Source organism: Cololabis saira, chromosome 20, assembly GCF_033807715.1.
Source record: "Cololabis saira isolate AMF1-May2022 chromosome 20, fColSai1.1, whole genome shotgun sequence".
Lineage (NCBI taxonomy): Eukaryota > Metazoa > Chordata > Actinopteri > Beloniformes > Belonidae > Cololabis > Cololabis saira.
The window spans coordinates 13,597,783-13,610,986 of NC_084606.1; the positions used below are offsets into that span (position 1 = coordinate 13,597,783).

General features: G+C 36.4%; 1 protein-coding gene across 5 annotated transcripts in view; it reads right to left on the bottom strand.

The window, feature by feature from the left end:
* The window catches only part of nrxn2b (neurexin 2b), a 966,013-nt gene that overhangs the window by 473,694 nt on the left and 479,115 nt on the right, over nucleotides 1–13,204 (bottom strand). For all 5 annotated transcript variants that reach the window (XM_061710648.1, XM_061710646.1, XM_061710647.1 and 2 more), the window contains 2 exons: nucleotides 10,389–10,770; nucleotides 8,291–8,481 (listed from right to left, as the gene is read on the bottom strand). In XM_061710648.1, the coding sequence (XP_061566632.1) occupies nucleotides 8,291–8,481; nucleotides 10,389–10,770 (573 nt within the window). The remainder of the gene's footprint in view (nucleotides 1–8,290; nucleotides 8,482–10,388; nucleotides 10,771–13,204) is intronic.

Genomic DNA, 13,204 nt, shown 5'->3' on the forward strand with positions numbered 1-13,204 from the left:
CATGTCTTACACTGATTACTTCAACTTCAACTATAAACCACATGGATATGAAAGCTACAAATACAACTGGTGAAACAAACACATTTCTTGGAGGTGTTATGAATACAAACGTTCAACAAAATGAAGACTTATTATATAGGCCATTTCCATCACTGAAGAGGATGCAGCTAATTTCTGTAAAGTCCCATGAGCAGATTGCTTTAGCCTCTGATAAATTATTTAATAAAAAAAAGGAAAATAAATTAGACCACTTCAGTAAAACAGCATGCGCTAATACTAATACACACACGCATACACACAAAAAGGACCATCAAACAAGAGCCCATTTAACCCTCCCCGAAAGCAACAGAGGGATGTTTGATGACAGAAATCCATTATCATATTTCAATTTATTCTGATAATTAACACTTTTTTTTTCCCTGATCAAAGTAAGAGGTTGAGAATCAGTGATACAATTCAAACCACAGTTAACTTCATGGAGGAGAACAGATGGCACCCACTTAATTGATGGGGAACTCTGTGTTAAGTTATATTATTCATGTCTAAAGATATTTAAACAGAAATATCTGGACAATTACACAAGTAATCGTGTTTGACTGTTTAAGGTTTCAGGTACAATAATTATTAATATGCACAGAATGTGAATACTGTACACACAAACAAATATATATATATATATATATATATATATATATAGACACACACACACGCACGCACGCACGCACGCACGCACGCACGCAAGATTTTTATTTACTTTACACTGACATTGTGTTGTGAACTTCCCCACTGCTCATTGGATATCGTTGAACAGAGACTACAACAAATACGTTTTAGGAATGTTTAGCATCTAAAATTGTATATCAGACAAGTACAGGTCAACTTCTATCTTACAAAACTGCAGGAACTGGTCTCCACAGTCCCTCCTCAGTGTTTTTTTCTTAAAGGGATTGTGACATGAAAAACAAATTTTTCTTGATTTTTTGTGTTTTGTTGGGTGTCTTGACATCAATTACACCCAAAAAACAAGGAACTTTTAACATTCAGTGTATTGTGTGCTTTCTGGGATTTTCCGCATAACTATGCAAAAACGGCGCATGTGGTTTGGTGGCGGATCGTTACGTAACGATCCGCTAAATCACCGCCCCCTCCACCCAGCTCCCTGTCTCCTCTCCTCTCCAGCGCGCCATAAAGGCTGATTTATGGTTCCGCGTTACACCGACGCAGAACCTACGGCGTACGGTTACGCGGCGACGCGCTCCATACGCTGAACCCTACGGCGTAGGCTCTGCGTCGATTTAACGCGGAACCATAAATGAGGCTTAACACGGAGCTGTTTAAAGCCTCTTTTGTTCTAATCACCGGAGGAAAACTGCTAAGAAGACCCGCGGCCACTGACTGGACTTAAGATAAGTGTACACTGCTGCTTGCATGCCTTTATTTTTATGATTGTTTGCTGTGGTTCGCCCTCCTGCTTTTCCGTGCATGCTTCGCCTGTCGCACCCGGCTTAACTCTCCGACGCCGCTGTGAGCGTATGGATGGAGGAGGAGGAGGTTTGGAGGAGGAGCGGAGCAATGATTGACAGGAAAGGGAGAAAAGGAAGCATTTTTCACGGCGCAAAAAAACACTGTAATAAAAAGCCAGGAATAGAGTACTAGAGTGAAGTTTTTCTTGTTACACTCTTTTAGACACATTTGAGGGATGTTGGCCAAGACTTTTAATAGTGTTAAAAGCATGTTAAAAATGATGTCACAATACCTTTAAAACAAGAAAGGATGCTAGACGGTGTCAAACATTGCCTTATTCCAACTTTTGTTGGAATAAGGCAGATGTTGGTCCCTAAGTCATGAACATTACAGTTGTGAACATTTACACATTTGAAAAAAAGTGGCCCTCAAAACTCAAGAATAATTGACATGATTTGCATGTCCACAACATGGTGTCAACAACTATCTATGAGAGTCCTATTGTCTCATCTGAAGAGGAACAGGAGGCTCATAACAACAGGAGCCTTGTTATGAGCCTGAACCAGTGCCATCAACATCAGGTGTTGCACAATCAATAAGTATCTTCTCCTCACACGTCTGATGTTTATCAAAAACTAACAACAACATTGTTTAAATGTCCTTATCTGGATATTTCCCAAACAATTCAACTTCTGTTTCATCAGTCTGCCAAACATTTCCCTGGTAGTACTGTGGATTGCTTAGATGGGTAGCAATGTCATATTTTGGAGAGTACCAGCTTCCTCCTTGGTGGTTGTTTGATTACTTTGTTTACATTTCCATCCTTATTCAGCTCAATCACTCTTTATCATATGTCTTCAGATATCTCGTTTTGGCGAGGCACGGTTCACGTCACTAGTTCATTTTACAAGTGTTTTATCAAAGTAGCCCTAAACCACACATTCAATTAACTGGTTTCAGGAACAAACACTGTTTATTAGAGAATTAAAGTTTTTTTGTTATCATGTTAAATGTATTATATTTGTCTATTATTGTAGCTTGGCTGAAGATAAGGTCACATTTATGAGAAATTAATGAAGAAAGCCAATAGACCAGCTTCACGTGCCTTTTTAATGTCAATGTAGTATATGTAAAAAAATAACCATTAATATTTATGCTTTCAAGGGTACTGGTGGTATAATTATTCAGAGATTGACCTGTAAAGTTTCAGCCAGACCAAAAATGAAGCATGACTACACTTGGGGAATTAATTTTTGATGTACGAGTCTGAAAGGAGGGCAAGCATCCAGTTGGTAAAGGAGGACCAGTGAGTTAATCATACAGAACTGCAGCAAACTCATCGCCCAAAGATGTTTCAGGTGACCATAATCCTTGATTTTAAATCCTGTTGGGGTTTCCTCACCTCGATGATCACAACAGATTATTCAGAACAAAATAACTTCCTACATCTCGTGACTATGTTTCTGTATTATTGTGACTGATACAAAAAAGGTTCTCTTTTATATTTGATAAAGAGGCTTTTAAAATCCCTAGTGCTTACAAGTCAAGTCTATTTCAATATGAGAATATGGTAATTAGTTGCTTTGACTGTGATTCACTTTTCAGAGTTGATCATCATTTGAAAAAGGCAAACCCATGCTCCGTATACAGTGCATGTTCAACTAGACGAGTCGGTGTTATCCTCGGGGAATGTGTGATGTTCCCTCACATGCTTTAGCCGACAAAGAGGGATGCCTTGAAAAATGTTGTGCCTGTCCAGAAACAAATAAAAAGAAGACAGGGAACACAAAACCCATTTTCTCTGTGCAATTACACAGATAAATCTTGGAGAATTGGGTTTCTCTTTCTTTGAAATGCAGACTGAAATAGTGTTCAAGGAAAGCAAAGAGATTGTAAAAAATGGCTTATTGTTGCTATGTCTTTTGTTTGATTTGCAAAGCTTCGTGTATTACTGCTGAGCACTGAAAAGCGCATGCAGCAAAGGACAATGTGTGTGTGCAAATGTAAGAGGAGAACAACAGTTATCAGTTTTGTGGTTTATATATTTATTAAGGGACATCCTTATTCCTGTTTAGACGAGCTGGTTTGCTTCAACTGTTTAAGTTGAGCTTTATATTTTCACAAAACTGTCACTGTAGACACGAAGAAATGTTTGAATGTCCAATTAGACAAGATAATTGAGGAGAGAGATATTCTCTTCCTCTCTGAAGACTTCTAAAGCAAGATTTATAATTCCCCCAGCTAAGACTGAGATGCTTCAATCTTCATCCCCTGCAGGCACAACTTCCTAAAAACCAACCTTGCAAAAATACCTTTTCATACACAAAAAGCTTGCAAACTGATCACATATGGATGTTTACTCCCTATTGCTAGTGCTTTTGTTGAATGGACAATGGTAAGGAAAACAAAAGCATTTGGTGGAATATCAGTTATTTTGAAAATACAAATGGTGTTATAGTTCCTGCGTGAATTCCTGAGATATTTCAAAGGCATCTCGTGGATAACTGATATTTAACAATATTAACTCAGGTGTAGTGCTTTCCCAAAGCACTTCTAAGTCCATCAATTCCTTACACAGCTTAGACTTAGTGATCGGAGATCATGGCTTTAAAGCACTAAATGCATTAAAACTTCATTAGATTGAATATTTTATTGATATTACCATTAGAGAAATAGGCAAAGTCTTTCTAAGTCGTTCTTCTAACATAATGTGTCTTGCCCCACGGTAAGCTGCCAGCTGTACACGCCCTCACACCCTCTCAGGGCAGCAAATGAGTCGCTGCTTCTGATCGGGAATTTTCAGTCTTCGTCCGAAAACTTTGGAATGAGCTGCCTCTGTACATCAGACAGGTCCACTCACTTCCTGCTCTTAAATCCTCTCTAAAAATGTATCGTTTCTGTTTGGCTTTTAACTCACTTTGAGACAATAGTTTTATGTGCATTTAAATTGATAGTGGGCAGACTCACTCTTTAAGATTATTATATCTTATGTCATCATGGTTTTAACTCCAGGCAGTCTGACTCGCTCCTGTTAAAGTTAAAATGACATTTTTATCTTTTATTATTTTGGCTTTGAACCCAGTTGGGGATGTTGACTTTCAAATTGGAATGTGTTTTCTCTCTATCTATTTTTTTATGTTTTTATCCATTTTATATTAATTCCTTTGGTGTTCAGCACTTTGGCCAACTGTGTTGTTTTAAAAGTGCTTATAAATAAAATTGATTTTTTTTTGCGTTTCTGATGAGATTGACAAACTACACATCTGCTGTTCATTTTTGACTCAGCATTTTGAATATTGCTTTTGCACTAAATCTTTAATGCAATCGCTTGTTGACATTACCTGGCATTCATTTGGATGATGATGATTATTATTATTAGGAATGTGTTAACAAATAACTTTTAGTTGACAAGAAAATAATAATTTACTGACAGATGATCATTAACGTGTCACTGCTCAAAACACAAAACAAAACCACCTGGTTTTATTTTCCTTTTTTTCCCTCTCCTTGGCCTGTGGTGACATCATTTTTCCATATTAACTTTGTCTGAAACCCTGAACATGTTAACTATGTCATTCCTTCCTTCCACTTGATCTTCCTTCTCTGGTGTATTATCCATATCAAAAAGAAATAAAAAAAATAGTGAGAGCTGGTCAATGACTCCTGTCCACAAGAGGGCAAAGATTAAGTCTGATCTTTTGACTCCTAACAGCCCTCAGTGGGCTCAGACACTTTTCTGGCTCTTGATGTGATTAACACAACAACTCTCAAGAGCACTCCTAGCCCTGGAACATGACACAGGTAATATCAAAGTAAACCAGTGAGATCTCGTCTTAATAATGAATGCAGGCATTTGAAAGGGGTTGAGGGTCCTAGAGCTTACAGCCTATCCTGTTATCAACAGTCTATTTTTATTTATTCAACCTTTTTATTTGGTTCCTTCACTTATTTCCGTACAGTCCCCCTACTAAAGACCCGAGACAACATAATTAAATTTAATAAAAATAAGTTGCCAATTCCAGTTTCCCTTGAGACCTGATACAAATACATTTCATTTCATTTCATTTCATTTTTATTTATTCTGGTCATGGAAATATGCAAAGAAAAAAGCAAGCAAGTAAAATGACAACACAATCAAAAACATATTCCAGAACCAGAAAGGAGCAGGAAGAAGAAAATCTTATTATACCTGCCCCTCCCTCAAAAGAAAACTGAACAATAATAACAGATGGTCTGCACAATTACTTAATTAATATCACAAGAAAAGAAAAACAAGAAAATAAATTGTCTGTCTCCATACGCATATATTATATATTTAGACTATTTCATACATAGCTATTTTTTTCTCTTTAAATTTATATTTAAACTGAAATATGTTTATACAGCACTTTAAATCATAATTTAATGAATTCCATAACTTAATTCCAACAATTGAAGTACTCATCTGCTTTAAGGTTGTTCGGGCAAATAAATGTTTAAAATTAAATTTTCTGCGACTATCTTCGTTATTTAAACTGAAAGTAAACATGTATTGTAAGTTTTCTGGTAATAATTTACATTTAGCTGTGTACATGATTGTGAGTGTCTGTAACTTAACCAAATCCTCAAGTTTCAGTAATCTTGATTCAAAAAATAATCTGTTGGTGTGTTCTCTGTAATGTGTATTGAAAATAACTCTAAGTGCTCTTTTCTGTAATAAAAATAAAGGATTCATATTGGTTGGATATGTGTTGCCCCAAATTGCAATTACATTAAAATTGATGCATAAAGTATTTTATATCAAATGAGTAAAGATAGCTCAATCTAAATCGAATTATGGGTAAAAGTCAGGCGGAGTCAATGTGAGACTTCTTTTTGACAGATGGGCAACACAATGACAACATGACGGTCAAAAATATGGAGAAAAAAAAGCAAAACATAACTGTTTTATTGACAAACTGTTATTGTTTTTGATAAAACTGGTATCATTTATTTTTCTTTTCATTTTACCGTGATATTGGATTTTGATCTTACTAGAGTATTTTTTTCTGTTATTAACATACCAACATATTCTCAGAAAGCCGTGACTGGTGGAAAGGGAAAATGATCTCACTGTGAGACATGGTTTATGTGTGTGTGTGTATATATATATATATATATATATATATATATATATATATATATATATATATATATATATATATATATATATATATATATATATATATATATATATATATAATAGGGGTGTAACAATATATCGTGCCACGAAATTTCGCGATACAAAAACGTCACAATACATGTCGTGGAGGTGACAAAGTGTATCGCGATATTGTGTTATTAATATTAATCCATTGTGTTGACTAAAAACGCGCATCCGACCGCGGCCGCGACCGCACCTCGACCCGCGGACCAAAATCTTACTCCGCTCAGAAGAAACTAGTCCCATTTTGTGGTCCCGTTTTGAGCTCTGAACTTTTACTTATGTAAGTCTGGTGTAGAGTTAAGCCTTACCTTATTAAATTAAAGGTTGTGAGTAGGATAAACAAGCGGGCAACTTATGCTGAGCTCCAGTGTACTTTAATGTCCGCTCAACAGCGTAGGATTTTAGAGCATCAACACAGCACCTAGTGCTGTATCACTCCGCCCAATCTAAAACATATATTAACAACTACAGATTAACTGACTAGTGTAATTAGAATCCCTGATTTACAGAATATAAAGAATATATTTATAAAATAATGAACCCTGAATTACCAAAATAAACTTCTTAACAAAAATAAATCTCCTCTTACACTTATAAGGTGAGCATGAATCAATCTTTTTTATGATGTAAAATTGTGTGTATTTATTTACTTTTATTTATTTATTTAATTGTAGTTGTTAAATTAGAAAGAAAAAAGTCAAATCATACATGAGGGAAACTATTCAGTTTGTGGCAAAACATTTGTACTTGTATGAAACTGAAGATGCATAATGCAAACCTGACATTTACTTTTAGTTCAGTTTGTGGAAAATGGTTGGCCTGGCTTTCTCTTTAAAACTTAAACAGTTATAAAGCATTACAAACTGTAACAATAGGGCAAACACACAGCATTGTTTTGTATTTTGTGTCTTTCAAATAAAAGACAATTTTTTCCAGTCATATGTTCCTCATTCAAGGTTGTTAAAAAAAAATACTGCTATAATATCGTATCGTATCGTTATCGTGACCTCAATATCGTATATCGTACCGTATCGTGAGATTAGTGTATCGTTACACCCCTAATATATATATATATATATATATATATATACATATATTCTGCTCTGTAGCGTCTTTTTCTTCTAAAGCCTGTGGTGCAGGTGTGTTTTTTCGAGAGAAGAACATAGTTATGGGTCGTTGTTGTCGCTCTTTTTTCTTCTGGGCAAAAAAGATTCTTATAAACCGACATGCCACCATCGATTATAAAATCAAAAAAGTTCATTTTATTTTTCATTAATGTACACTCAGCCCCTCATCTTGACAGATATATATATATATATATATATATATATATATATATATATATATATATATAAATAATAATATAATAATGAAAGAGAGAGAGGGACAGATATTTTTGTTGAATACATGTCTGTCTAATGTCTGTCTAAGTAGACCTGTTATACAAGCACCACAAAGAGACTGTATTCCTCATATAAGGCAATTGCAAGTGCAAAACGGAGCTAGTGTAGATGGATTAGAGCCGGCACGTGACCATGGTCACTGTGCAACAACACTTAAGGGACAGACAAAGGATGACAGGAATATTTATATCCTTTAAGAAGTCCCCTTAAGGTTCTACAGTGCATAAAATGTTGTTACCTTTGAGGTCCAGGTTACGAGCTCCATTGGAGTGCTGAGTGACGGTGCGCGAGTCGATTTTGAGTGTATGTACGTTGTTGGCATCCCGGGACACCACCACGTTGTGCCACTGGTTGTCATTGAGTGGTTTGTCAGAATTCCCCTTCATCAACGACGGGCCATTGCCGAGATCAAACACGTAGTGGACATACCTGTGGAGAAAAAGCACCAGTGTAAATCCTACTTGTCCCCCGTCAGGTGAAGAAAACACATTCAGTTAAAGACAACTGGAACATTCATGTGATGTTCATGTCATTTCACTTAAAAAAGTTCAAATGTTTTATTCTCCAAGGACACACACACACACACACACACACACACACACACACACACACACACACACACACACACACACACACACACACACACACACACACACACACACACACACACACACACACACACACACACACACACACACACACACACACACAATAGATCTGAGTCAACAGCTCTTCTTCTCAACAAAGTCATATTGTTCAACAGATACAGGAGATTTTCCAGAAAATATAGCAATTTATGCAACTGTTTTTCCTTTTTATATCTGTGTTTTGTGTGACAGATTAAGAATATGTCTATTTTATTCAGGCTATGTTTATTTTCTTTATTTTTTCCCAACTCCTCAATGTTGTCTACTGTCTTTGTGGGGCAAAGCCAGCTTAGGCTTTAGGACTATAACTGGACTGAACACAAAGCATGAGTGAAAGACAGAGACACAAGCAAATAATCTATTTTTAGGCCAATAATGATGAGCATTGAGGTAGAGCTGTACAATTTTGGAAAATAATCTAATTGTGAACCCCCACACAGTATTGTGATTTAATATCCATAAGGTTTTATTGAAAACCTTATGGATGATTTTAATACGAACACAATATTTCATACATTTAGAATAAAATGTTCTTCCCATAGACTAGGCATCTTTGTTTCAAACAAATCCTTTTTTTAAAAGGTTTTAACCAGATTACTTCAGCAGTACCAACCAACAACAACCTCAAAGACAAAGTTGAAATATGAAATTACGGACAAAAAAATGAAGTTTATACAAATTTGAAAGAGTTAATTGGTTATTTTCAATAATAATTCTGGTTTTCTGGCGCTGTGACGACATCTCGGCACGTCCAATAGGAGAGAAGGGAGAAGAGAGAAAGTTGTGTCCAATAGGAGAGAAGGTGGTGGAGGCTGCGCCAACTTATTTCCTTGCGCTGCGGTTGCACATACACAATGAATGGAGTTGTGTCGGTTGCTGTGTCGATTATGTTCTAGCTACAAACGCACCGCTCCAGGTCTGAGAGCCGAGACCACCTCTCCTAAGCGATTTCGGCTCGCTTGTTTTGTGCCGCATCCGAGTGCAATTGCTGTGTTCACATATACCAAACGAACCGATCTTTAGAGATTTCAAAGTCTCGTGTGCCCGTTGTGCGCTTCGTGTTTTTCTCGTTTCAGACTAGCAGCGGATGCCACCCCCATAAAATAAATATATATATTCAAATATATACAGGGTGCTTTCTCTTTTTCCAAATTAAAATTCCAGACTTTTCCCAGACTTTTTTAAAACTGATATTTTTTTCCCAAGACCTTAACTTTACGTACTTGTATACTTGTGTGCCTACTGCCTACTTCATTGGTTGAGATTGTACCAATTGTGTTTATTAGAAATGTTTGTTAGAATTTTTTATAGGCTAGTATTCAATGAACAAATGCATTATTCACAGTAAATTATGTTTTGACTGATGAAAACTATTTTTATAGTTTATAGTTTATATATAAACTATAAGTTGTATAGCCTACCTTTCTATTTCTCATTTCACAATGCCTCTGAGCATACTGTAAAATTCTACCATACATTTTTTCCCCATACTTTATTAAGACTTTCACACAAAATTCAAGACTTTTCTAGGTCTGGAAAACAGTGTTTCAAAATTCCATATTTATTAAGACTTTCAAGACCCTGATATATGATATATATTAAAAAGTTTTTACCAACTTGGTATTAACCATTAATATATATGCGGGCAAAAAAAAAAAGAAATTAGAAGACAACAGGACTGTAACTCACCCCTTCACCAGTTCCACAACTATAAAGTCGCTCCCGTCTCCAGAGTTGAAGAGCATCAGGCCGTCAGGCGTGGTGGTTTTGAACTGAAAGAAGAGGTGCATGGAGGCGTAAGCTTGTAACGTGGCTAGTGCCAAGTAGCTGCCTTTCGTTCGAAACGTCACCGGATCTGCAATGATGTGACGCATGCCGAAGCGAGCATTCAGCTCGCAGTAGGAGATGTCCCCGTTTTTGCACTGGTCCACATATGGCACGCTGTTGAAGCTCAAGCCCTGGAGGTGGCCGATGAAGTTGGACGGCACCACGGATATGAAGCGACGCTCAGTCATGATGCCCGTCTCAATGTTGTGGAACTCCAGACGCGTGTGGGCGCCAGTCATCTGGCCTGGAAACAACAAACGACGTGAGAACATTTCTTGAGGGTAAGACCTGAACTGAACGGTGTTACATTAGTAGACATTTTTTTCAGCTGGGACTCCTGAGACGTAATGTGGATTGAATTATGTAGAAAAATGAAAAGCATACTGAGGACACACAAAATAGGCTTCATGCTGTTCAGATATTGTACGATGAACTAATGAATAATCCACAATAAATACAATTCATACTATGTACACCCTGCAATAAGTAATGAGTATACTTTTTCTTCCTCTTTTCTATCTGCTGTGAAGTAGGGATGGGCGATACCGTCAAAACAATTCCCCACGGTAAGAATTTGTCATCTCGCGGTAAAAATGATAAATTCCCGTTGATGACGTTTTTGTGTAAAGCTGATTTATGGTTCTGTGTTAAATCCACGCACAACGTACGAAGGAAGGAAGGAAGGAAGGAAGGAAGGAAGGAAGGAAGGAAGGAAGGAAATGAGCCAGAAAGAAAGAAAGAAAGAAAGAAAGAAAGAAAGAAAGAAAGAAAGAAAGAAAGAAAGAAAGAAAGAAAGAAAGAAAGAAAGAAAGAAAGAAAGAAAGAAAGAAAGAAGCCTAAAAGGAAAGGAAGGAGGGAAGGAAATCAGCCAGAAAGAAAGAAAGAAAGAAAGAAAGAAATGAGCCTAAAAGGGAAAGGAAGGAGGGAAGGAAATGAGCCAGAAAGAAAGAAAGAAAGAAAGAAAGAAAGAAAGAGCCTGAAAGAAAGACAGAAAGAAAGAAAGAAAGAAAGAAAGAAAGAAAGAAAGAAAGAAAGAAAGAAAGAAAGAAAGAAAGAAAGAAAGAAAGAAAGAAAGAAAGAAAGAAAGAAAGAAAGAAAGAAAGAATTGAGCCTAAAAAGGAAAGGAAGGAGGGAAGGAAATGAGCCAGAAAGAAAGAAAGAAAGAGCCTGAAAGAAAGACAGAAAGAAAGAAAGAGCCAGAAAGAAAGAAAGAAAGAAAGAAAGAAAGAAAGAAAGAAAGAAATGAGCCTAAAAGGGAAAGGAAGGAGGGAAGGAAATGAGCCAGAAAGAAAGAAAGAAAGAAAGAAAGAAAGAAAGAAAGAAAGAAAGAAAGAAAGAAAGAGCCTGAAAGAAAGAAAGAAAGAAAGAAAGAAAGAAAGAAAGAGCCTGAAAGAAAGAAAGAAAGAAAGAGCCTGAAAGAAAGAAAGAAAGAAAGAAAGAAAGAAAGAAAGAAAGAAAGAAAGAAAGAAAGAAAGAAAGAAAGAAAGAAAGAAAGAAAGAAAGAAAGAATTGAGCCTAAAAAGGAAAGGAAGGAGGGAAGGAAATGAGCCAGAAAGAAAGAAAGAAAGAAAGAAAGAAAGAAAGAAAGAAAGAAAGAAAGAAAGAAAGAAAGAAAGAAAGAAAGAAAGAAAGAAAGAAAGAAAGAAAGAAAGAAAGAAAAATTCCCGTTGATGACGTTTTTGTATTGGTATTTTTTTTATCGTTATCAGGATAAATGCCAGAAATAATCGTGATACATTTTTTAGTCCATACCGCCCATCCCTGCCTAACTAGCCGCAGGACATCTCTTTTTTTTTTTTTTCTAAGAATCATTTTGTGAACTAGTCAGAACCTCACCGGGTCAGTGCTTGCTTCTGGCCTCAGCATGGCCATTCATTTTCCTTCATCTCACTCACACCTTTTTCTCACTTCATTTTTGGATCCTTCCATCCTTTCGCCTGGAGCGACAACAGTGAGTGAATGTGACTCCGCCTCATCTTTTTGACCTTTCATCCTCCTACTGCTATTTTTAATTTATTTTTCTGAACACAAGTGGATCCATTCCTGCGTGCTCACTCTGCTAAGGTATCTGCATCAAAGACACTTTTGCGCTGAGTATAAACTGCGTATATTTGACTCCTTCCTCCTTTATAAATATGGATGCACTGTGGGTTGCAGCGAACGTGCCTGAGATTAGTGTTTTCACAGTCATATTGTGCCACTGTGTTGCCCCATTCAGAAAGTTGAGTGTATTTGCTCCATTGCACCGTTGATGCATGAAAAAGGTTCGTCCCTTGATCCATCCTTCTGCTCACTTGACTCTGTATTATAGTTTCCTATTTCCATATATGAATTACTGCAATATTGTCTGGTCTGCAATTTATCCAACTTTTCTCGACAAATTACTGATAATCCAAAAAAGATTCTTAAGAACGATCTCTCAGTCTGGTAGACACGAAACTCATAAACTTAATGTTTTTCACTCACGCTTGTTCGTGCATAAGTTTATCAATAGAAAACAAGATCTTCCTGTCACTTTCCAGCAGTTTTTTACTTTTTCATCTGATTTTAATTCAAATCCAACTAAACACAGTGGCAATCTTCATTTACCCTTCTGTCGAATATCTGGTCATTTTAATATTTAATATTACATTTAGAGGTTTAGATGTATCGCTGAAGTCAACATTAAATTTTACCTC